The 25960-nt window shown below is 55.1% G+C and overlaps 1 protein-coding gene across 1 annotated transcript; it reads left to right on the top strand.

Annotated features, from left to right (window-relative positions):
- The first annotated feature begins 4463 nt into the window (after window positions 1–4463).
- On the top strand, window positions 4464–25960 carry LOC144734596 (tetratricopeptide repeat protein 9A-like). Its single transcript, XM_078616851.1, has 4 exons — window positions 4464–5039; window positions 19896–20078; window positions 20242–20390; window positions 22204–25960. The coding sequence occupies exons 1-3, from the start codon at window positions 4529–4531 to the stop codon at window positions 20337–20339; spliced, it is 792 nt and encodes a 263-aa protein (XP_078472977.1). The 5' UTR covers window positions 4464–4528; the 3' UTR covers window positions 20340–20390; window positions 22204–25960.

Consider the following 25960-nt stretch of genomic DNA (forward strand, 5'->3'; position numbering starts at 1 on the left):
CTCACGCCGGCTTGTGCCCGCCCTCACAGTCGGGCATATTTGCGGAATACACCACGCCGCCGTTGACCCTGGCCATTGAACGAGCAACCCAACGTTACTACCAGCTCCCTCCGCAGGAATGTGCTTTCTCACAACCATGTTGGGTCAGGCAAGGGGTGCGGGCGGGTTTCTCAGGTGAAACAAAATTCAACGAAGGAGGGAGGGGGGGAGGGGTAACACAGCAACCAAACCAAGGGGCGAGGATAACCACAACCCTGCCGCAGAGAGACGGCGTCTCAACGCGAATGAGTGGCACGCGATTGGAGTCGCACATCAACTCGAGCGGTCCCCGCGTGGCGCTGTGGCGAGGAGTGGGGCTGGGCAAAGCGACGTGGGAGAAAATCGTGCCGGGGGGGGAGGGGGGCGATGCAATTATTAGCCGCGGTTACAAACACTCGCAAGCCGAGCAATTAGCACCACGTGGCAGCAGTCAGAGAAGAGAGGCCGGGCCACGCAAGAAGTAAATCGACTGTGTACCCCCCCCCCCAATATCACCCTTCACCCCCCCATCCCCCCCCCATTCCTCTCCCCTCAATCCTTCCCCCAACCTTCCCCTTTCTTCACCACCGCTCCCCCACCTCTCCCCCCGTCCACCACCCTAGCCCCATCCCTCCCCCATTTCCCACCCGGCCCCTCCACACCCCCCTCCACTCTCCACTCCTCCCCGACACCCCCTTACGATAATGCGTAATTAACATTAGATGTATAATTGTTCATCACCGGTGTTTTTACGTTGCTCACTTTCACGCTATATATGTGTGTTGGGCTCATTAGGACAGGGCCTTTCTTCCTATCAGCAGAGTTATGGCCTAGGAAGGGAGCCGTTCATTCTCACGCCCAGAAAATATAGAAATAAGTGATATGGAACCTGAGACCTTCACAGGACACGAGGCCCCTTTGTCCGAAATAAGTTCGTTAAAATGTTGGTCCTTGCAAGAAGTGGCAAACACCATAGGGTTGTGTGTTGCAGAGTAAACCCACGACAACAATTTAACAATTCGAGTAGCCGAGACGTTTCGCCGCCGGTAAATTACAACAATAACGAGCAGCAGCAGCAGCATCAGGCGACAGCCAGACCGTTGTGGATACATCCCCTGCTGTTTCGGTCTTAAAGAGACACGGCCTCGGATAACTGAGATGTCCCCACTTGGGAGGCAGTCGGGTGCAAAGGTCAGGGTGGGGGCGAGGTTTAATATATCACTGCATTTTATCAATTTAACACAATCCATCGTGCGTTGATTAACTGTGACCAATCCGTACCCAGTCATATGTCACTACGTAGTGTCATACGAACATAACCCGTTCTGAGTGTGCGGCGTTGTGGGATGCAATTACATGAATGACGCCGGTTGTTATAATTACTGGCGAAACGTCGTGCTCAGATTGTAAATGTTGTGGATTTTCTCTCCAACTCACAACCGGTTAGTGCTGTACTAGTATACTACACTATACACTACACTATAAACTACACTATACACTACACTATACACTACACTATACACTACACATACTACACTATACACTACACTATACACTACACTCTACACTACACTTTACACTACACTATACACTACACTATACACTACACTATACACTAGTGCTGTACTAGTGACGAATTGACCACGTTCTGTTTACGTGACAACTCTTACTAATTGGCTGTGTCGGGTGGTGGCGGGTTTAACGACACATTAAAATATTTACGCGATATGACCCCATAAAAATCGATTATTGATGATATTGGTCGCGTAAGCCTACGGGTTAAACTGACGCGATATAAAATGAGATTATAATTATGAGTTACATGCCTACATCCACCGCCAATCTGATCTTGGCACGTGATCGGCTCACGGTGATGATGACATCGCCTTTACTCTTATCTGTTTAACACCGGGGACACGGAAGACTTCTTCACGATTTTGGCAACAACAACAACAGAAATCGCCTGATGAAGCTGGTTGTAATCACCATCGAAACGTCGGACTCAAACTGTAAATGTTGTGGGTTTTAACCATGAGAGTGACGTGGCTGTGTCAATCGCCCTGATACAATCGTTCTCAGGGCGATGTGCTTGAAGTGACGAACTTCCTCATTGGCCGTGTCGCACGTGGCTGACAGCCCAGACGGTTCACGACGTATCCTTGTGCAGGGATGTTGAGTTTTCAGGGCCATACGGCCTACAGCCGTTTCAATGCGGGCAATTAAAAAAAAAATCTCTCTATTTTTCGATTTAACGCTTACGTGACTGCAGGGATTCATCTTCTTGGTTCTTTCGGTAAAGTCACGTAGAAGAGAAATAATAAAATAATAAAAATAAAACATCATAAAATATACCTTATTGGTCACCCCGTGGTCCCTTACACATCTCAACGTTAATAAAAAAAAACATATTTTATTATGTAAAAATTTAATTATTATATTATTTCCCTTCTACGTGAATTTACCGAAAGAACCAAGAAGATCTCTCTATTTGTTTGTGTGTCTCCCTTGTGATGGGAACTTTGTAGGATGAACGTTGAGATTTATAAAGGACCACGGGGTGACCAATAGGGTCTGAGTTGGTCTGTAACAAGGTAGGGGGCACTGATAAGGGGTTGACAGGTACGTGTCGGGTGGTAGCGGGTTAACGACACAACATTTATATTCATATACTCTTTAGTTCTTTCGGTAAAGTCACGTAGGTATAAAATAAAATAAAATTTATATTCCTGCCATGTAACTTTCTGATCAGCCCCTACAGGACATTTGTTAAAAAAAAATAATTAAAGAGCTTCAAAGCTCAGGGGCCGTCCATAAATGACGTCACGCACCTGGGGGGGGGGTCAGACATTTGTGACGATGTGTGACGAGGGGGGGGGGGTGAGAAATGTGACGTCACATCAAAATGCGCAACTTTAAATAAATTTAGACAACACGTTCTACTTAATTAAATAGACTTTTTAATAAATGTTTTCTCCTCCAACATCAGAGTGCAGCGCCACATTAAATACGCATGACAATGACAATAGTTTAAAGCGATTTGAAGCATGTTTTATTTTTGGGGGGGGGCAGGGCTTTGTGACGTCATATTTGAGGGGGGTTTGACTTTTTGTGACGCCGTGTGACGAGGGGGGGGGGGTCAAAAATCGTCCAAAATCGCGTGACGTCATTTATGGACGGCCCCTCATCGGCTTTCTCGAGTACAAATAAAGACTCTGATGGGAGTCCCACAACGTTGTATTGCATTTCCTAACACAGATAAGCAACGAATACCGCGGGGGGTCTTCCTCTGGCCCCGTCGCTTCCCACAGAGAAGCCTCCTTTAATCCGCGCTTAAGCGAGCTACCAATTCAAATGGGGACAGTGCTTCCGGCTCAGGGGGGGGGCTGGGGGAGGAGGGTGCGGGGGGGGGTGCGGGGGGGGGGAGTGAGTGGGGTGGGGGGGAGTGTGGGGGGAAGGGGCGGGTGGGCGAATGGGGAGGGTGGGGGTGGGTGGGGGGGAGGGTGGGGGCGGGTGGGGGGGGAGTGCATGGAGTGGGAGTGGGTGGGGGGGGAGTGCGGGGGGAGTGGAAGGGGGGGGGATGCGACCGGAAGTCGAGGGGGGTGTACCGGAAGTGGTGGCGGAGGCTCCACCCACGAGGCCGCACGCGTTGAGAGTGGACGCCGCCCGCCGCTGTGGTGGCTCCTCGAGACGTCCGCGGACGCGTTGCAACCCCCCCCACCTCCTCCTCCTCACCTCCTCCTCACCCTCACCTCCTCGTTCACTCTGAACCACAGCAGCCGCGTGGACGGAGCCCTCACCCGCGTCTACTGCTGCTGCTGGTGGTGCTGGGTGGTGGTGCTGGGTGGTGGTGGTGCTGGGTGGCGGTGGTGGTGGTGGTGGTTCGTGCCGCGGTGGTGGGAGGCGCTGGGTGCATTCTGGTGGTTGCGGAGCGCCTCGGTTGGGACCGGGTGATGGTCGCGTTGGGCCTTGCTCGGGCGAGGTTGGCCGCGTGAGAAGAGGTGGGGGAGAGAGGTGGACGAGGTAGGGGAGCGAGCGTGGGTGGTGGGGGGGGGTGAGACGGCGAAGCGACGTTGGGTGTGAAACGGTGGAAGAGACACGGGGGCGAGGGGATAGGGGGCGAGGGGATAGGGGGAGACAGGAGGGTGGAGGGGGCTAGGGGGTGAGGCAGGGGTAGGGAGGAGCGGGGTGGTGGTGGGGGGCACCTGAGATAGACGGGGAGTGAGAGGGGGGAGTGAGTAAGGGGGGCAAGGAGGGGAAAGTTCGGGTGGGTGAGGGGGGACAGGTCGAGGGGGGTGAGCGAAGAGAGAGACACACGAGGAGGAGGGGGGGGGGGTGGACACTTGGTGAGGCAGGGGGTGAGTCGTTGCGAGCCGCATTGATCGCGAGAGGGAGACGCGAGGCGCTGGGGGCTGACAGTGGTGGGGGGGGAGCAGGAGGCTCGGGGAGTCGCAGCGGTAGTGGGGGAGCGCACGGCACCCCGCGGGGCCCCATCGCCCGGGGTCACCGCCCCATGGACCCCCCGCCTCCTCCGCGGGGCCTCTGCCCCGTACCGGCCGAACGCCGCGGTCCGCCCGGCAGGGCCCACCCCGCGGGGGGCCACCAGACCACGACCACAGCGGCCACAGCGGCCGCACCGCCCCCTCCTCCTCCGCCCGGCATCGGCACCGAACCGGCCTCGGCTCGACTCGCGGCGCCGGGGGGAGGAGGAGGAGGCGGCGGCGGCCGAGGCGTTCCGACCGGCGGCCTCGGGCACGCGTCGACCGGGGTGGAGGTAGAGGCGCGGATGTGCCGAGCGAGCGGCTTCGCGTGCGAGGGCCACCAGTGCTACAAGGAGAAGAAATTCCGCGAGGCCATCGGCAAGTACCATCGCGCGCTGCTGCAGCTCAAGGAGGTGGGGGCCGACGGTGACGGTGCGGGAGTGGTGGGACACGGTGGCGGTGGTGGCGGTGCCGGGAAGCTGAGTGGAGAGCAGAGGTCGCGAGTGGAGGCGATTGAGATCGACTGCTACATCAGCCTGGCTGGTAACTTCTCGCTCTGTGGGGGTGTCGGGTGTGGGTGGGAGGCTGTGGTGGTGGTGGCTCAGTTGTGGGGAGTGATATTCTTAGGGTTTTTCGGTAAAGTCACGTAGGTGAAAACATTTAAATTAATAAAAGTAAAATAAAAAATAAAATAATAATCACGACGTTTCGGAGGCAACACAAGCTTCCACCTGAAGACAGAAGCTTGTGTTGCCTCCGAAACGTCGTGATTTTTATTTTATTTTACTTTTATTAATTTTAATTTTTTCACCTACGTGACTTTACCGAAAAAACCTAAGAATATGAATCCTTGCAGTCACGAAAGCTTAAAAATCTAGAATTGTGGGGAGTGGTGGTGCAGCGGTTAGCGCGGTGCTGCGCTATCAACCCCGGAGACCCGGGTTCGATTCCCGCTCGTGGCCATCACCGGTGATGATTTTCTGAATCTCGTCCTGGGCCTCCCCCCTAGGTCAACTCGGCCTCAAATGAGTACCCTGGTGCGAGACAAAGGCGGCCGGGCGTGGTGCCGGTCACCCACATCCCCCTCGTGTGCCACAGTGCCGGTAGCCTTCATAGGTGGTGCCGCTACTCGCTCACAGCGCTTTCCCCGACAGCCTGTGACAGCAGGCGACACGGGGGTAGGGGTGGTCTCGGGCACAAGTTCGTCTCAGTCCGTCAACCCACGGGCTCCTGCTGGGTCTGTTCCGTGACCTCTTGCCAGCAGCGAGCCATCGTAGGCCTCACGTGGCCGCAAATGTGCACCTGGCCTGGCACGAGCGCCGTGGCGAGGTCACCGCCGCTGAATGTTGAACGGTGTTTTGTTGCTGTGGTTGTTGCTACTGTCGGGGATATATTGCGTACTTGACGAACTAAACTGTTGTTTAAATTAGAGACTGGCATCCCAAGCAGCAGCAGTAGCGCAACAAACGCTGAGGTTGAACAGCAGCAACAACAACAACAACATCACGCATTGATGAATTCTGTAACGGGTGGTCTCAATTGTCGTCGCAAGCCCCGTATTTCAGAATCAGAATCTGTGATGTGATTCCTTGGCAAAAGGTTTCCATTTGGTGTTTGAGCATCTTGACCCATCCTGTTTTTTTTTGCCAGAAAGGGTAAAACCCGGCATTATTTTTTGATAATCAGAATATTTCTTTATGCTGGCGGAATCCGAAGAGCTATAAAGCTCTTTTTCACAGATGTCCGGCAGGGGCACGTGGTAAGAACGTTACACCAACAAACAGTACACAAAACACGACGGTAGTGCAAAGTACTAGATAAACAAATCACCCAAACACAAACAAATACAACACTACACCATCCCCATCCTACCCAGGCAAATCCCACTGAGGTATTGGATTCGCACGACCTGAAGCTGGCAAATGCAGTCATCGTCCCATTCTGCGCTGGGTTGGGTCTCCCAACGTCAGCAGTTCACCTGCTGTGTTTGTCTCACCTGATGACGATTACTTGTGTTGCGATCGAAACGTCGTGATCTATTTATTTTCTATGTACGTGACTTTACCGAAAGTCACGAAAGCTTAAATTCAAGATTGGGTCTCCCAAGTTAAGGGACATTTGTCTTAAAATAAAATTGGCCTATTTCCTTGTTTAATATGGTAATGCCGTAATGGCAACACGGCTTGACACGACTGGGTGGTTCATACTGGACGATCTTCACCACAGTCGTATTCACTCCCCCCACCCTCCCCACATCACGGATGGAGTGATAATGCACAAGGCCAAGTGATATGCAGTCCCTGCAGATGCGGGGCGAGAATTGCGGTCTTGGACACTACCGTCCCCTTGGTTCATAACCCAGAACCCTAATCCTATACCCTAAACCCTGATCCTGATCCCCAACCCTAAACGCTTATCGTAAACCAGTGTTCTTTATCGGAAGGCCTTGTGGGCTACTGGCGGCCCTCTGGTGGTCTTTAGTGTGGCCTCTGATGTGCGGCCGCCCCCGACAAAACACAAATGGTGAGAACACCATCATCATCATCGTGCTGCTGTCAAACGATTTAAAATGTGTGGCGGCCCTCTCACTGGTGATGTCTCATCGGCAAACGTGGCGCCCCTCTGAAAATACCCTAAACCATAAACCCCAAATCCATAACCCTCCACCATAATCCTAAACCCTTAACCCATAATCCACGTAATCCATATCTTCGTTACTATAAACCCTTAACTTTAACCCAAACCCGCATGTCACCAAACCCTAATCTTCTCCCATCCCCAGACCGTAAACTCTTACCGTGACCCCCTTAGCTCGACACAAAATCTCAAGGAGCGGATTCGCGTCTTGTCGCCGGCGCTGACAGCCAAGGGGAATTCTGTGATTCGACACGCCTGCATTGTTATTTTTACCCCCTTCAAATTTGACTGAAAATTGCCACCGCGGCGTTGGGGATGCCAATGATGTCCAATTGCGTTGCTTCCTCTTTTGCCTCTTGTTTGCTTTTTTCGTTACACGTTTCCTTTTGCCGTACTTGCTTTTATCCCAGATCTCCCCTATAGCAAGGGGCCGTGATATTATTATTATTATTGTCATCATGATTACTACACTTGCATACCCGGGAAAGCCTCGCTGAGTCTCAATACATTTTCGAGGGAGGGTCCTGCCAAGTAGTTTTTGCGCTAGGCAAAGGGGGCGGTGATGTTGTGCGTGATCCCAACTGAGTAACCTGCAAGCAATTCTGCAGCACTGGGATATTTTAGCAAGTACCAGTTACACTGTATCTGTTTGTATATATATGTATAGCTCTGGGAGGAAACCGCTGGGTCCCGGAGAAAAACCATGGAGACACAACAGGGGAGAGAACGTCTGGTATACAGGAGGTCGTGGGTTTGATCCCGACCCTGACGCCTGCTGTATATGTGGAGTTTGCATCTCTATATCATCATCATCACGGTGGCTAGGAGATGTTAACTACCTCGCCTGGTATACAGGAGGTCGTGGGTTCGATCCCGACCCCGACACCTACTGTATATTTGGAGTTTGCGTCTCTCTCTCCCCGTAGTCGCGTTGAAGAGTATTTGGCTGCTAGAGATTTCCACGTGATGATGAGCTGTCGTTTGTGATGGCCAGATCGCTTCTACAAAAAGAGCTACACAACTCAGTAGGGCTTTACCTGCTAAAATACAACGTAGTTTTATAGTTTAAACGCCACAAATCGAAGGCACCCGAGTTGCAAATCGAGAAGCAATACAAACGAGACAGATAAAAACGAGACGAAAAAAACAACGATGATTGCGCTAAGTTGCAACCCTCGAATTGAGACAATCGATGGGATTGGTGATGAGAATCGATGGGCGCTGCGCGGGCGGTGTGTGTGCGAGCGCGCGAGTGATGATGGCGGTGGGAGACTTATTGAGTGGAGGTAAGGATGGTGTCTGTGTGATTGCTGCTGATGGGCGGCGTGGATAATGATGATGAGCTGGTGCTCTGCTGAGCGCTAGTTGCAGAGGCGGTGCGGTGAATGGTGGTGGTGTGGTGGTGGTGAGTGGTGGTACGAGCGGTGGCACACCTGGTGAGTTTTATTTCATTGCCTTGGCCCAAAATTTGGTGGCGAGTGAGTTCAGCCATAAACGACTTCTGGTGCCGTGCGTGAACGTCCCCACTGGGGAGACAAAGGCGGCCGGGCATGGTGCCGACCTTCATCGGTGATTGCTGACAGCATTTGCCCCAACAGTCTGTTAAGGCTGTACTAGGGGACCTTTGTCTCCGATTGTCTTTGTGTGAGCCTGTGCTGTGCGTGTGTGCGCCTGTGCTGTGTGTGTGTGACTCCCTGTGTGCGTGTGTGCATGTGTGCGAGTCTACGTGCCAGTATCTCGCTTGAGCGTCAACGTGTGTGTGTGTGCGTGCCTTTGTGTATGCGTTCTTATCTCTGCGTGCACGCGTATCTGTACGTGCACGCGCGTGTGTGCATGTCTTTGCTTGTGCGTGTCTGTGCACGTTCGCGTGCGTCTGCGGGCCGCTGAGTGGCTGTGGGTTGATTTACACGTGGGTCCCTGGGTGTGTGTGATGATGATGCCTTGTGGGGTTTCTGTTCCGTGAAATCGTGGAAAAGTGGAATAGCGGAATGGTGGAATAGCGGAACGGTGGATTCGCAGCGGAACGGTGGAACCGTTGAACTGTGCAGCAGTGGACTGGCATGCGCCGTGATCTCAGAATGAGCCGGGGGGGGGGGTGGGGACCTTGTGCGGTGGCTCCGAGTGAACGCTCAGGTGGCTTCGCCGCTTTATTTAGCATCAGGTGAGGAGCCCGTGGGGGGTGAATGGGGCCGTACCTCTCCTGCGAGGGAGCCCGTTGAATGCAACGCAGCCTTTTAATTTACACACAAAGAAAAGCGTCTCGATGCAAGCCTGTGTCCCAAGCACCTCTGTTGAGCCCGGAGAGATGTGAGAGTTCTGGGGTACGATGCTGAGAGAAGAACGTTGCCAGTCATAGACGCAAGGAGTGGTGGGGGATTGTCTTTAACATTGACTTGAAAGTGGAGGGTTGAGTTTGTGCGTGCATGTACATTGACCACGGGGAGGGTCAGTGTTGCACTTGCTGCGCTGCGCTACGAACCCGGTGTCCCGAGTTCGATCCCCGCTTTACGAATATTTGAACCGGTCACGGGCCTCCCCTAGGTTGACTCGGCCTCAAATGAGTTCCTGGCACGGAGTAAACATCGCGACTGGGGAGACAAAGGCGGCCGGGCGTGGTGCTGGCCACCCACCCCCTTGTCTGCCGTGCCGGCCTTCATAGGTGCTGCTCGCTTACAGCACCTTGCCCCAACAGTCTGCTAAGGCTACGCGGGGGATCTTTGGCTTTGTCTTGCTATGTTCAGGTGGCGCATCTCTGCCGCTCATCTCGGTCATTGAAGCCGTCACGACCCGGGGGCTGGTCCCGTCACTTCCTGGCAGTGGCGAGCCTTCGGCACTTCACGGCGATTGCCTCCAAGTGCACCTGGCCTGGCACACGCGCCGTGGTGACGTCACCGCCACGTGTTGTTGAACGGCGGCCGTTGTTGTTGACGCTGCCTCTGCTGCTGCTGCTGCTGTTGTTGTTGTTGTTTCACGAAGGAGCAGTGGGAGTGCTCGGCGCATTGCGCTGTGAACCCAGTGAGCTGAGTTGATGAAGAGCTGAACTAGTTCTGGGCCTCCCCTAGGTTGACTCGGCCTTAAATGCATACTCTGTGTGGGGTTTAATGCCTCGAGTTGCCTGGCTGCCGGCTAGTTGGGCTCCAGTAACTCTGTTTGTTACCACTGGAGCCAGCTGGGTAACTGGCTACACGGGGATTTCCCGTGGAACGATTTGGGACGTTGAATTGAATTAAAACGGCGGCATTTGCTCGGAAGGTGAGACAATAGAACCATAAACGTAACAATGGGTAGATACACTATGAGACATCTCCTTTACCAGTGGCAAAATATAGTGATAGGTTTTTACCCTTTCAACTGGTACAAAAACTGACACCTTTATACAAGGCATCATGTTTGCAATAACCACAACACAAGCTGTCAAAATGCAAACAAAAAGAAACAACTCTGATGATGATAATGATATGCACTGTCCTTGCAGTTGATTGGTCCACACCCGAGACAGCTTTTCTTAGAGCCTAGTCTCCATTGGTGTTGGACCAGATGACGCGTACAACTCAAAGACAGCGCACTATCAGAGTATTGAGAGCTCGGGGTAAGCATTTACACTATGAGATCTCCTTTACCAGTGGCAAAATATAGTAGTAGGTTTTTACCCTTTCAACTGGTACAAAAACTGACACCTTGACTGCTTGTGTTGTGGTTATTGCAAACATGATGCCTTGTATAAAGGTGTCAGTTTTTGTACCAGTTGAAAGTGTAAAAACCTGTCACTAATGGGTAGACGGTGACTCTCAACATCTGGGCACGATGAATACCTACAGAAGGCTGAGCACAGTTCGTGTAATACGGCTCCAACGTTTCAGTTCTTGCTCCACTCAATGTAATTCTTTCACCGGAAAATGCTTTCAATCCTTAGACAATGTAAATGCACGCCATTTTTGGAAATTTTGACTTCGTAAATGAAAGCGGATTACTTTTATTGAGCACCGGGAGGATTGTGAGAGGCGAATGAACGTGGAACGCCGCGTCTTAGTTTGCTTGCAGAGCAACAAAGGGCCCTCTATGCGTGAAGTGAATTGTAATCAGAGTTTAGCGTAATAATAATCAACAAATCTCTGTCGCGCCGTAACATGCAAAGCCATTGCAAGGCCACGGAACGTGCAACGAACACGTTCAATGCCACTCGCGAGTCCATTGAGTGGGGAAGAGATGTGTGTGGAGTCACCCGTGGCTATTGCGGAGGTGGGCTTTTGGGTGAGCGAGTTTTTGAATGTGCGGAAAGTCCCTATCGCATGTTCACGCGTTCACGCGTTTTGCTATAGCGTCTTCTTGGTTCTTTCGGTAAAGTCACGTAGAAGGGAAATAATAAAATAAAAAAATAGAAACATAATAAAATAAAATTCTCACGACGTTTCGGCCACAACGCAAGCAGCCGTCCTCAGGTGAAGAACAGGTCTGTCGGAAAGACAGCGTCTGAATGAGCACCACCATGCTTGGCAGCGTATATTTAAGCTGGGTTAGGGGAGGAAGGGCGCCTTGACAAAGGCATTTGCATATCAACAGATGAATTTAGCATATTTATGGGAAATGCAGATATGGGATTAGTCACTACTTGTGGAATGCGTAGGAGGTGCTATAGCGTGTTTATTCCATTCAGGAACGCGCCATTATAACGGGGGGCGTGCGCCGTTATAACGCCATTTCTGAACGGCCGACGACGAACTACTTTCTTGAGCCGCGCGTGTGAGCGGTGCGATGATACGGCAACGCGGGTAACGATAACGCCGACGCGACGGCGCACCCCCAGCCGCTTGTGCCGCCATCTCCCCGACTTTCCCGTCGCATCGAGAGCCTGCGATGTCAGCGGTCACGCGTGCGTGAGGCTGCGCGGCCGGCCCCGCTATCGACCGCGGGAGGGAATGGCGCGTCAAGTGGGAAAGTATCACCGCGGCAGCCACGTCCGTGCGAGTCGCTTCGACACCGGGGCCGCCCCCCCCTCCACCTTCTCCGTCCACGCGGCGCAGCAAATCGGTCGCTGCGCCGTGAAGTCGATTGGCGGAGGGTCACGTGTGGTGGGGTCCGGTTACGAACCCTCGGAGAGAGTGAGAGAAATGCCCGGACTCGGGGCTCTATAATCTATAAAGTATTTTTTTATTTTTATTTTTCCAGGTAAGTGCCCACTTAGCTGTGTAAAAGCTTTCTTTCAGAAGCGACCTGACCGTCACAAATGATAGCTCAACGAACCCAGGGTCTCGGCGGCTGTGACTCAGTGTCTCTGACAAGGCCATTGTGAACCCTGAGAGAGAGAGACACCCAGACCTCGAACCCGGGGTCTCAGCGCTTCTAAACTATTTATTTTACGAGGTATGGCCCAATGAGCTCTGTAACTCTTTTTCAGAAGCAACGAAGCTTCGTCTTATTATCACGTGGAAATTTATCGCAGCCAAATGCTCTGAACGCACGTTGGGAGGGAAAAACCAGAGAATCCCGGCGAAAGAGCCACACCACCACGGCAAGAGAGAGAGACACGCAAACTCCAAATATACAGCAGCAGGCGTCGTCATGGTCTGGATCGAAGCCACGACCTCCTGTATACCAGGCGAGAGAGTTAACATCTAGCTACCGTGATGATGATAATGAGATAGAGACACGCAAACTCCAAATATACAGCAGCAGGCGTCGTCAGGGTCTGGATAGAACCCACGACCTCCTGTACACCAGGCGACGTAGTTAACATCTCCTAGCCACCCTGATGATGATGAGAGAGAGAGAAACACGCAAACTCCAAATATACAGCAGCAGGCGTCGTCAGGGTCTGGATAGAACCCACGACCTGTACACCAGGCGAAGTAGTTCACATCTCCTAACCACCGTGGCACTTCTGGCTCGGTGTCTCTGTCGTGGCCATTATGGTACCCTCTGATCAGCCTCTACCGCCTCTTTGTTGACAAATTCGAAGTGCAGTCCTTGACCCAAGATTTAAGACTCCCCCTCCCCGCTCGCCCACTCGCTCGCTCGAGCAAAAAATAATGCAGCGGCGATAATTAAGGGGAGAGCTGGGGGATTTGAATTGAAATGAATTGGATGAGGATGATGGTGCGTGTAGATCAGATTGGGATTGGGTTAATTGGACTGGATGAATCGTGCTCGTTGGCAGATCGGTTAAGCCGAGTGCAGCGCAGTGCTGTGAGTGGCTCATCCCACTGATAAGCCCATTGTGGCTGAGTGCAGGCTTTCGCACGCGTGTTAGTGTGTGTGCGCGTGTTAGTGTGTGTGCGCACGTGTTAGTGTGCGCGTGTTAGTGTGTGTGTGCGCTAGTGTGCTTGTGCGCGTGTTCGTGGCAGATAGGTTAGTGTGTGTGTGTGTGCGCACGTGTTAGTGTGTGCGCATGTTTAGTGTGCCCGTGTTAGTGTGTGTGTGCGCGTGCGTGTGCGCGCGTGTGTTGGCGTATGCGTGTGTCAGCGCGTGTCGTGAGCTTGCGTGTGTGGGGAGCGGTCGTGTGGCGGGTGAGCGCGCTTGCGCTTCGGAACCACGGCGGTCCGAGTTCGATTCCCGCTCACGATCAATAACAGTGGTGCATATTTGAATCGGTCTGGGGCCTCCCCTAGGCCTTCAACGAATGAGTACCTGGTGCGGTGTGTAAACATCGGCACAGGGGAGACAAAGTCGGCCGGGCGGGGTGCTGGCCACCCGCCCGCTTTATCACCGAACCTTCCTCCGTAGGTGCTCGCTAACAGCACAAGAGCTTGTTAAAGGCTGCACCGGGCATCTTTGTCTTCTTGTATGAGCGTGGGTGCGTGCCGTGTGTGTACGGAGAGCGAGCGTACGTGCGAGTTTGTCAGTGCGTCTGAGCCTATGTGCGCGTGGGTGTACGAGCGTGTGAGCATGTTTGAGTTTGCGTGGGTCCGTCCATGGGCGTGTGTGCTAGAGCGTGTGTGCGCATGCACATAGCCTGGCACAAGCGCCGTGGTGACGTCACCGCCACTTAGTGGCGAATGGCGGTTGTTCTTGTTGCGCATGCATGTATGAGCATGTCTGTTTGCATGAGTGTGTGATGGGAGCGGTGGGTGTAGCGGTTAGCGCTACGCCGCGCTACGAACCCGGCGACCCGAGTTCGATTCCCGCTCACGGCCGACACCGGTGACAATTATTGGAACCGGTCATGGGCCTCCCCTAGGTCGACTCGGCCTCAAATGAGTACCTCTGCGGTGTGTAAACATCGCCACTGGGGAGACGAAGGCGGCCGGACGTGGTGCTGGCCACCCACCCCCTCGTGTGCCGTGCCGGCCTTCATAGGTGCTCGCTTACAGCACTTGCCCCAGCTGTCTGTTCAGGCTATCTGGCGGATCTTTGTTTTTTGTGTGTGAGCTTGTGTGAGTGAATGTGACTGCGTGGGCATGAATGCGTGTGTTTGCGTGAGTGTGTACGAGCAAGCGTGTGCGTAAGTAAATGTGTGTGGGTGAATTTGTGCGTGGAGCTTGTGTGCGTAAGGGAATTCGTTAGAATGTGCATTATCGTGTGCGCGCGCGTGTGTGTATGTGTGACTGTGTGTCTGCATGCTTGGATATATGCGTGAGTGAGTGTGTGAGCGTGTGTGCCTGAGCTTCTGTACGATTGTGGGCATGTGTATGAGCTTGTGTGCGTTTGTGTGTGTGTGCCTTAAATGTGTGTGTGTGCGCGCGTGCATGTGCATGAGCGTGTGTGTGTATGTGTGCGCCTGATCCTCTGTGTGGCTGTGCGCGCGTCAGATCTGCCTGCGTGTGCGCACGAGCGGGCGTGTGTGCGTGCGCGAGTACGATTGAGCAACTCGCACACGAGCGTGCGTTCGTAAGGGACGTGCGCTTGCGCGCGCGTATAATCGACGCTTGTGCATCCGTGCGTGAACGTACGTGTCGCACGGGGGTGCGTCGCGACTGTACGCGTGGCGCGTTTCCGCAAACGGGCGAGCGGTGGTCGCCGTCGCTTCGCGTGCCGCCCTGCAGGCCCTGCAGGCCCAGCGAGCGACAGGTCCCATTGCCGGCCCACGCACCGAGGAACCAGTGGGCGCCTCTTCTCCGAGCCCATCCCGGTGCTCTCCCCCCAGGTTGCCTCGGCCTTTAACGAGTACGCGGTGGGGCGTACAGACGTCGGCGCTGGGCAGAGGTCGCAAACGGGTTTTGATTCCTTACCCGTACCCGGCCGCACCAGGGTCGCAAACGGGTACCCGTACCCGTACCCGGCCGGGTATCGGGTAGGGTACCGGTATCGGGTAGGGTATGGGTATCGGGTACCCGATTGCGACCTCTGGCGCTGGAGAGGCGAGGCCGGCCGGCCACGTCGCTCGCCAGGGTGCACCGTGCCTGCCTTCACAGATGCTCGCTCACGGCACGTGGCCCAGTAGCTACACGGGGGTGGTGGTGGGGGTGGTGGGGGGCTTTGTCTTCGCTCGTGTGAGGTCGTGTAATGGGTGGGCGCACGTGTGCGTTTTGCTTGTGCGAGTGTGCGTTTCTTGTGCGTGATCGTGTCTCTGTGCATGTGTGTTCTTGGCCGTGTACATTCTTGTCGTGCGAGTGCCGTGCTGTATATATGCAGCAGATGGAACCATCTGCTCGGTGAGGACGGCAGTCAACACAGACACACACGCTGATACACACAACAACAACAAATGCCGCCGTTCGCCACGAGGTGACAGTAATGTCACCACAGCGCTTGTGCCAGGCCAGGTGCACTCTGAAGCCACATGAACTGTGGGAGGCTCGCTGTCAGACCCAGGTGCCATGTGTTGACTTAATGGGCCCCCCACTGTGCCAACTTGCTGCCTTTTATTCACCCGGCGCTACGCTCGTTGTTGTGAGCGTCGTTCCATTGCCCTCCGCTGTTGCTGCAAGCCTCCTCCACAGAGGCCGATCTTGACACCGCCGGTACCGGTCATCGGCAAGTCCACGCAGATCCACATCCTCCCGTACCGCATCAGTCCAGCTCTTCTCTTGCTTCCTCTATCCGGCCAAACAGAAGTTGCTTGGGGGCATGCGGTGGCTGGGCAAGCGGTGGCTGGGCATGCGGTGGCTGGGCATGCGGTGGCTGGGCATGCGGTGGCTGGGCATGCGGTGGCTGGGCATGCGGTGGCTGGGCATGCGGTGGCTGGGCATGCGGGCTACACGACCCAGCCAACGCAGCCTCGTCTGCCGGAGGAGCTCACCGATGCGACTGCGTCCAGCTCTTTCAGGGATCTGTGAGCTCCTCACACAATCCAGCCTGGTTAAACCCAGGATGGATCGTAGGCAGGGCCAGCCTGAATGTTTCAAATCGGTGTGGAGATGTTCCTTTTAAGAAGATCTCCGTTTCACAAGCATAGATAAGGGATACATAACCCCCGTATAGCCTTCACAGACTGTCGGGGCAAGTGTTGTTAGCGAGCAGCACCTATGAAGGCCAGCACGGTACACGGGGGGGAGGGGGGGTGGGTTGCCAGCACCACGCCCAGGTACTCATTTGAGGCTGAGTCGACTTAGGGGAGGCCAAGGGCCAGTTCAGATAATCGTCAACCGGCGTTGCCCGCGAGCGGAAATCGATCCCGGGTCGCCGGGTTCATGGCGCAGCGTAGCGCTAACCGCTACACTCCCGCTCGACACACACACACGTGCGCACTCACACACACACACGTGTGCACACGCGCTCATCACTTCGGCATTCCTCCGCTTCTCTCTCTCTCTCCCTTTTCCATTTTAGTTTGCGCTGTGGAGCTGCGGCGCGGCTCTCGGCCGCCCTAGGGCACGGCGCATTTGTTCTCGCGCGGCATCAAATATGAATGACGTCCATTAGGGGGAGCGTGCGTCTGTGCGCGCGGCCAGCGCCGAGTGTCCGTGCGCGTGTGTCCGTGTGTGCTTGCGGTACGCGCGTGTGTCGGTGCGTGCTTGCGGTGCGCGCGTCCGTGCGTGTAGTGTAGAGGTTAGCGCTACGCTGCGCTATGAACCCTGCGAACCAGAGTTCGATTCCCGCTCACGGCCAACACCAATGAGGAATATTTGAACCGGTCCTGGGCCTCCACTAGGTCGACTCGGCCTAAAATGATACCTGGTGCGGTGTGTAAACATCGCAACTCGGGACACAAAGGCGCTCGGGTGTGGTGCTAGCCACCCCCCCCCCCTCGTGTACCGTAACGGCCTTCATAGGTGCTGCTCGCAAACAGCACTTGCCCCAACAGTCAATTAAGGCTACACGGGGGATCTTTGTCTTGTTTGTGTGGGCGCGTGTGCGGGCAGTGGTGCTGCAGCGGTTAACGCGCCACGCTACGAACCCGGCAAACAGTGGTTCGGCAGCACTGCACCCCCAATGCCACTTGTACCACCACCACTTGTACCACCACTACCATATTACTCGTATTGAAAACTCATTTCTTTTGAACTGCTTTTGGTGTCTAGTTTGGTGTCCTTCCTCCGGCACCTCCCATTAGCACGGTTGGCGAAGTTCATTCAAACCCGGCGACCCGAGTTCTATTCCCGCACACGGCCAACAACGGGTGACGATTAACTGCGCCGATCCTGGGCCTCCGCAAGGTCGACTCGGCATCAAGCGAGTGCCTGGTGCCGTGTGTGAACGTCAGCGCTGTGTAGAGCAGCACGGTGCAACGAGTGGGCGGCGCCAACCACCCACCGCCCCGTGCAGCGCGATGGCTTTAATTTGGCGCTCGCTAACGGCACTTGCCCTAACAGTCTGTTAAAGGCTATGTGGGTGATCTTTGTGCGTGTGTGTGTGTGGTGCCGCGCGACACGAGGAATCGTGTCCGTATCAAGAGCAGCAGCGTTGGCACCGCAGCCGGGAGCCGCACTCGGCAGCCGTGAGGGGCGGCTCGGAGCTGGGTTGAACCTTGGGGTGTCGGTGGGTGGAGAGTGGGTGAGGGAGGAAGGGATTAGGAGGGAATGAAGGAGGGAGGGAGGCGAGGGAGGTGTGGCAGGAAAGGGAGATAATTTTACGGAGGGTCACACATCAACGTTGGACCGCGATTGATGTTTGCTGCACAATCTTCATCCAGGCGAAAGAAGAATAAGAGGAAGGAGAGCGTGGAGGAGACGGGGGTTAGGTGGGAGATAATAGGAGGATGGAGGCTGGGAATGAGTGAAGGAAGGAAAGCGTGGAGGAGACGGGGGTTAGGTGGGAGATAATAGGAGGATGGAGGCTGGGAATGAGTGAAGGAAGGAAAGCGTGGAGGAGATGGGGATTAGTTGGGAGATAATAGGAGGAGCGAGGCAGGGAATGAGTGAAGGAAGGACAGCGTGGAGGAGGCAGGGAATGAGTGAAGGAAGGACAGCGTGTAGGAGGCATCTGTGGCGGCGGGGAGTGGTTTCGGCTCAAGCGGACGCGTCGCCTCTCTCCGCGTGACACCAGCGGAGGTCTCGCGCCTCCCGCTTTTGACGCGCGACGCCGCTCTCCTTCCAGCGGCGCCCGGCACAGTCGTGTCGAGCCCGCCGACAGCGCGGAAGAGTGTGAGATGCATCCTTTGGACATTTCGCGTTGTTATTTTTGGGATGCTGCCGCAGACTGCATCGTCCCTCGCCATCACGCTGCCGAGACTGGTGTGACGCGCCCTGCAGTGCGGCGTGAACGGTGCGGCCTCGGCAAACCGCGGCTTGGAGGTGTTAACTACCTCGCCCGGTATGCAGGAGGTCGTCGTGGGTTCGAGCCCGACCCTGACACCAGAGGTCGCAAACGGGTTTTGATTCCTTACCCGTACCTGGCTGCACCAGGGTCGCAAATGGGTACCTGTACCCGTACCCGTACCCGGCCGGGTACGGGTACCCGTTCCCTACCCGTACCCTACCCGAAATGAGTGTCAAACGGTGACTTACCAGTGACTCACGGCCTACCCGTACCCGGCCGCACCAGGGTCGCAAACGGGTACCCGTACCCGGCCGGGTACGGGTAGCCGGGTATCGGGTAGGGTACGGGTATCAGGTACCCGACCTCTGCCTGACACCTGCTGCTGTATATTTGGAGTTTGCGTGTTTCTCTCTCTCTCCCCGTGATCGCGTGGATCTTTCTCCGGCTCATCCGGTTTTTTTCCCCCTCCACATTTAGAATCGACATCGCGCGTTCAGAGTATGTGGCTACTTCTGGTAAAACACACGAACACGCAACACGGAACGACTGCCCCGCTCGCACGAGACGTACCGATTCACAGCGTTAGTGGTGCACTCCCTAGGCAGGTCGCGTTTGATGGGGGGGAAGTGTGGGTACTCCAACATGTTCCAAGATGAACCACAACACCTCACTGATCTCGTCAGCAAGGAGCATAAACCATCACGTGAACTCCGTCATCCTCGCAGCAGCAGCGGCTTTTGGCTAACCGTTGAAGAAAGGCGGTCACCGCATCACGCGTTTTTTTCTGCGGCCGTCTGGAACGCTCCTCCGAAATGAGGAAGCCACTGGGAGCCATGCACTTTTAAATCATTTCGATTGAAAAACTAATTTTTCTAGAACTGCTTTTTGCGTTGAGTTTGTTGTCCTTCCCGCTCACCTCCGATTAGCCACGCACGGCTACGTATGGCGCGAGGGCTTGCTGATGCATACTTACTGGACGTACGTCTGGCCGGCGTGGAGGAGGAGGTCAAAGTACGCACTTAGCAGGGATGGCGAGAGAAAATACATTTGCAGGGCTGTGCTTTGTTTTTACCTTTTTTTTAGCACGCGCGTAAGTAGACCCAGCGTCGGTTTGACGGACGTCGCCCGCCATTCTGTCACTCAAATTTAACGATCACCCCTCTCCCCCCCCCCGCCTTCTCCAAACAGCGTGCCTGCTGCAAGCGGAGCTGGTGAACTACGAGCGTGTGCGCGACTACTGCCTCAAGGTTCTGCAGCGGCAGACGGATAACTTCAAGGCGCTGTACCGCGCCGGCGTGGCCTACTACCACCTGGGGGACTACCCCAACGCGCTCGCCTACCTGCGCGACGCTGGCACGCGACAGCCTCACGGTGGGTGGGTGAGGCCCGGACTCGGAGGCCCGGACTCGGAGGCCCAGACTCAGAGTCCAAAATGTTTCTTGCATTCAGAGGATTTCTCAAACTTCTGTCACACGACGCTCTTCCCGCCCCCCCCTCACCCACCCACCCCACCCTGGCTGCCGACTGCTCGCAGACCTGAACGTGAAGCGCTACATCCAGCTGACGGAGATGCGTCTCAGCCGCGCGCACTACCAGCGCGAGCGCGAGGCCGAGAGGGCGGTCCCGGAGTGAGCCGCCCCCTCCGCCGCGCGGGGGAGCGCCGTCGCCGGGCCTCCACCGAGGGTGAGCCGGTGGGGGGTGGTGGGGGGCGGTGCAGCCTCGGCGAGGGCTCCGCTGTCGTTACGAACGCTTTCCTGCCGAGGTTCGAAACGTTTCGTGCGTCTGTCCGTCTCATTTTGTCTCTCCATCCGGCTGTGTGTGTGTCTGCGTGTGTGTCTGTGTGTGTGTCTGCGTGTGTGTCTGTCTGTGTGTCTGCGTGTGTGTCCGTCTGTGTGTCTGCGTGTGTGTCCGTCTGTGTGTCTGCGTGTGTGTCCGTCTGTGTGTCTGCGTGTGTGTCCGTCTGTGTGTCTGCGTGTGTGTCCGTCTGTGTGTCTGCGTGTGTGTCCGTCTGTGTGTCTGCGTGTGTGTCCGTCTGTGTGTCTGCGTGTGTGTCCGTCTGTGTGTCCGCGTGTGTGTCTGCGTGTGTCCGTCTGTGTGTCTGCGTGTGTGTCCGTCTGTGTGTCTGCGTGTGTGTCCGTCTGTGTGTCTGCGTGTGTGTCCGTCTGTGTGTCTGCGTGTGTGTCCGTCTGTGTGTCTGCGTGTGTGTCCCTGCGTGTGTGTCCGGCTGTGTGTCTGCGTGTGTGTCCGTCTGTGTGTCTGCGTGTGTGTCCGGCTGTGTGTCTGCGTGTGTGTCCGTTTGTATCCGAGCTCTCAATGTCCTGACAGTGGCACTGTCTTTGTGCTGTTCGTCTTTTGGCGTCCTCTGGTCTCGCGCCGTTGGAGACGAGGCTTTAAAGAAAGCTGTCTCTGGTGTGGACCAGTTTGTTTCAAAGACAATGCTTCGTATAATAGCAGAGCATGTATTTTTGTTTGCACCACAAGTATATGTGGTGAATGCAGACATGATTCCTTGCAAAAGGTTTCAGTTTGGTGTTTTAACATCTTAACACAATAGGGTAAAACCTATTCTTATATATGGTCACCAGTCTCAGCGGAACTTGAGTGTCATTTTGTGTCAGCCGCTCACACGTGGGAGGGAGGAAACCGCAGTGCACGGAGAGAACCCACAGGTGCTGGAGGGTGGAGGGGAGGGGGGGCAACGCTCGATCCCACACAGATGGAACCGGTGTGGAGTCCGCATTTATTTTTTGCTGCAGTGCCGCCGTCTCCTGGCGAGCCAGCGCTCACACGGCTCCTGCTCGGGTAGAGAAAGGGAGTTGTGCACCATCTGTGGGGCGATCCACCAACCCTCACCACCGCCGCCTTCACAGCGCTAGAGCACTATGGGCAGCAGTCACGTGCAGCAGCGTAGCCACCGCTAGCACCGCCTTGCGATCCTGACCCCTACGATGCCCCTGCTGTATATTTGGAGTTTGCGTGTCTCTCTCTCTGTCACTCTCCCCATGGTTTTTTCCCTCCAGATTTAGAATCAACGTGCATATTGAGAGTATTTCGATTATTTTGCTGCTTGAAATTTCCGCACGATAAGCCACTTTGTTCAGCTATCATTTGCGGCCCAGTCGCTTCTAAAAAACAAGTGAATGCCTCATTGGGCTTTGCCTGGTAGGATGGGGATTGTCTAGTTTTACTTGCATGTTTTTTGGGGATTTATTTGACTTTCCTGTGTTTTTGTACTGTTGGTTGTTGCAACGTTCGGGCCCCGTGCCCCCTACTGGACATCTGTGGGAATAAAAAGAGCTTCACGGCTCATCGGATTCCTCCTGCAGTAGAAATAAAGATTCTTATTCTGGTACCTGTGGTTAAAGTCGTGCGCGTGCGATCGCTAGATTGACCACGGCGGTGCGGATTTGCTTTTTTGGTATTTTGCATGAAATTAAAATAAATGCGTGAATAATTGTATCATTATTATTACATATATATTTTATTCCGGTTCCAGGAAGGAGGTCGAGCGGGGCTCGCCGCACCGATGACGTTCTCCCGGCGGCGGCTTCCTCTTGGCGGCCACGGGGCGCGACGTTGCCGGAGCCATCGGGAACGGAATAAATGCGACGCTGCAGCTAAAAAAACGACGACGACGACAACAACCGCCGATTGCGATGTAAATACTCTTATAAGGCAATAATTTAAAGACTGTATTGTGGGTAATCGTTGTACGTGTCGATGCACGTCGCGTGCTCTACTGAGAAAACAGACAGACAGACGAGGCTTAAAACCGACTTGTTTGGCTTTCAAGACACACCTGAGATCATCGACGGGCGAGGGGGCGACACGAAAGAGCAACCGTGACCGCAGAACCGTTGCCGCGACGATTGCTCCTAGCCGTGTAAAACCTTTGGACAGACCGGGCTGCCCCCTTCCTGTGCAGCGGGCGACCAGGAATCCGCGAACTTCCAATCGGATCGCGACGCGCGGGGCGTCGCGTGACTACGCCCGAGGGCCGTAGTCCAATCCGCAGCTCGTCGGACGCATTTTATCGACAGGCGCTCGTTCTGGCGTTGGCCGGAGGAAACTCTCCGGCCAACTTCCATCATCATGCCGCCGTGGCCCCAAACTTTAGCGGCGACGATTGCCCCACGGACGATTGCCCGACGAGCTGAGGTCACAAACGGGTTTTGATTCCTTACCCGTATCCGTACCCATACCCGGCCGCACCAGGGTCGCAAACGGGTACCCGTACCCGGCCGGGTACGGGTAGCCGGGTATCGGGTAGGGTACGGGTATCGGGTACCCGGTTGCGACCTCTGCCGACAAGCTGCCACGGTGGCTATGAGATGTTAACTCCCTCGCCTGGTACGCAGGAGGTTGTGGGTTCGATCCCGACCCTGACACCTGCTGCTGCTGTATATTTGGAGTTTGCATGTCACCTGTCCGGCTGCTATGAAGTTTCCACGCGATAAGCCACTTGGTTGAGCTGTCACTTGTGGCGACGTCTAGGTCGCTTCTGAAAAAAGAGCTGTACAGCTCAGTGGGCCTTACCTGGTAAGATAAAAAAATAGTTTAGTAATAGCTTCGTTTTTACTTTGGTGTGTCACGATGGGCTTGAGGGTTTAAACAGCAGATGTCTTTGCACTCGACAGGGTTTCTGATGTCCGGGACGTTGCGTGCGCAGCGCGGTAGAATACTACGTGTTTTGCATTTTGTCGCTCGAGCCACATGTCATTGTTTTATTTTAACATTTTTTTGCTCATCGGTTACCGCCGTCATTGTCGTCGTCGTTTTCAAGCGCGAAACGGAGGTGACGCCAAAACTGAAACGCGCCGCTATCCGCGGGCACCGGGAAGGGAAGCCAATTGCCGCTCCCGGCTGCATTTAAACCGTATCATCGCGAAAGACTCCGTCTTAACCGTCACGGCAACCTTGACCGGGATTTTATTTATGCGTGTGTGTTTGCGGCTTCTCCCAAAGCGTGTCGCTTTTAAATCGATCGCTGTGTTTACTTTTAAAAAAATTACGAGCGAAGGGGAAGGTGTCGCCCCACCCCCCCCACCCCCCCCATGGCGCTTTGCCACCTCTACCAAAGGTGCGTAATGATGCGGCGACGCGACATCGCCTCGCTTCTTGTATCAGAGCGTCTTTAATCCCCCTGGAGCGAACGGTCAGCGGCTGTATTCGTGCCCGGAGGCGCGTTGCTCTCCGCTGCGTCCCGGGCTTCGAGACAGATGCGGGCGGCGGGGAAAAACGGGTCGCGTGACCGCGAACCCGGGGAAATTGTCGCGAACGAAAGTGCCGCTAGGAAAGGACGAGGAGGAGGAGGGGAGGCCAGGAAAAAAAAACTTGGCCAGCCCTTCGCACGCGGCTCGAGAAACCTGCTGCCAGCCGTGACCCGTGGAGAATGGCCCGGTGGCGCTTGCGCGAGATGACACGACCCTCCGTCAGAGGCGTTCGCCGGTTGAGCTGCTGTGACGCGCCCCGACGTTACTTTCGGTGGCGTGGGGCGTCGTGCGCGCTTGGCTTGTACCATGCGCCCGTCGTTTTGGTGTGTCCACCCCCCCCCCGACATTTCATTCGACCGTTGCCCCGGGAGGCTTTTTCGCAGTGAACATCCGTTCCGGGCTTGCCGAAGAGGAAGAAGCTCTCAGTGCGCGGAGTGAAAGAACGGACGTCGTGCGGGGCGACACGTAGCGGTACAAGCCCAGAATTCTACCGGAGAGAGTGATTTTAGATTATTATTTTTTATTAAACTACACACTACCCGGCCAGAACTGAGCCGTCTGGTAGTGGCACTGCTGTCATTTTTGCACGCGTAATTGAGGATTGCCCAGTAATAATATTTATTCGTGTACATATATATTTTAAAATACAAGAGGTCACAAAGACTCTGTTCACATGATCGCAATGCAGCTCGTTGCAATTGAACGTAAGACCGCGGGGAGCGATCGTGGCACAGGCCCTGGCAAAACCGTGTTGACGGAGCTTTCCAGGCGCTGGACTTGTTGTTATCCCTCGCACACAGCTGGTCCCGTTCTCTCTCGCGGCTCGGTGATGTTGCGCCTCCTCCCCCCCCCCTCCTGGTCCAGATAATATTTCACGTGAGGAGCGTGTGTGGTGTTTGCTACACGCACCGCGCACACCGCACTGCACGAATCTCACACCACAAACCCAACCACACACACACCGCACCACACCCAACCACTCACACACCGCACCGTACACACCGCACCGCACACCGCACACCACAAACCACACCGCACAAACCATGCACCGCAAGTAGCCGCGTTTGCTGGAGGAGCTCACCGTTTTGGGCCTGTGTCTAGGATGTGTGAGCTCCACGCACAATCCAGCCTGGTTAAACCCAGGATGGATCATCGGCAGGCCACCCGAAATGTTTCTAACTGGCGCATTTATTCCTTTAAAGAGATCCCCCCGTATGACTCTGTCCTGAGGGGCCACTTTTGCTAGCACCTGTCACAGGAGGTCATGGAAGGCACCTGACTCATGAGCCTCGCCTGGATCCCTCCACTGATTTTCATCTTCAATGGGGGAGTAAGCCACCAACACCACTCATTGCCTCCCGTTGATGGGAAGGTGAGCCCACGGTAGCCTGGGACTTTCAGCTTCCCATACCTCTCGCCCCCTCCTTTCTGTTCTTCAGCAGAAGCGCCACTCCCTGTTTTTTTTGGCAGTTTCCTCCCCCGAGTAAAGCACTGGCCCACCCCTCTTAGTGACTGGAGCCAGAACCTAAATACCAGAGAGATCCAGGCGGTACCGATCCAGCTCCCGACAGAGGAGTGGCAGCCTCTCCTCCGCAGCGAGCGTTCGAACATTCGACGTGGCCACTCGCGGTGGCTTTTTGGAGGAGCCCTCCTGTCTCCACCAAATGCGGTTTGGCCAGAAGATGTCATGGGCGCCTGTCTCCCCGGGGTCTCCGGCGCAAGATTAGTTTTTATCTTTAATTCATGGTGTCGTGGCGATTTAATTGAAGGTGGACGGGTCGACAGCCCCTCTCGCACCCGTTTGGCCGATTAGTATCGGCCCGTGCCCCCCCAATGGCATTGCTCACTACCGCTGCGGCGTTTTACCACCGGCACCATCGGGCAGGTGGGGGTTGTTTTTTGACGGACCGACACACCCACGCGCGCACACAGACATACGCGCACCGCCTGCTCGCACTCACTTGAACCTCGCCACACTCACCCCCTACTCGCTCATGTCAACCTCACTCTATTCAACATCACACTGCACTCTCCCATACC

This window comes from Lampetra planeri, chromosome 52 (genome assembly GCF_965212315.1).
Source record: "Lampetra planeri chromosome 52, kcLamPlan1.2.h2, whole genome shotgun sequence".
In the NCBI taxonomy this organism is placed as follows: Eukaryota; Metazoa; Chordata; class Hyperoartia; order Petromyzontiformes; family Petromyzontidae; genus Lampetra; species Lampetra planeri.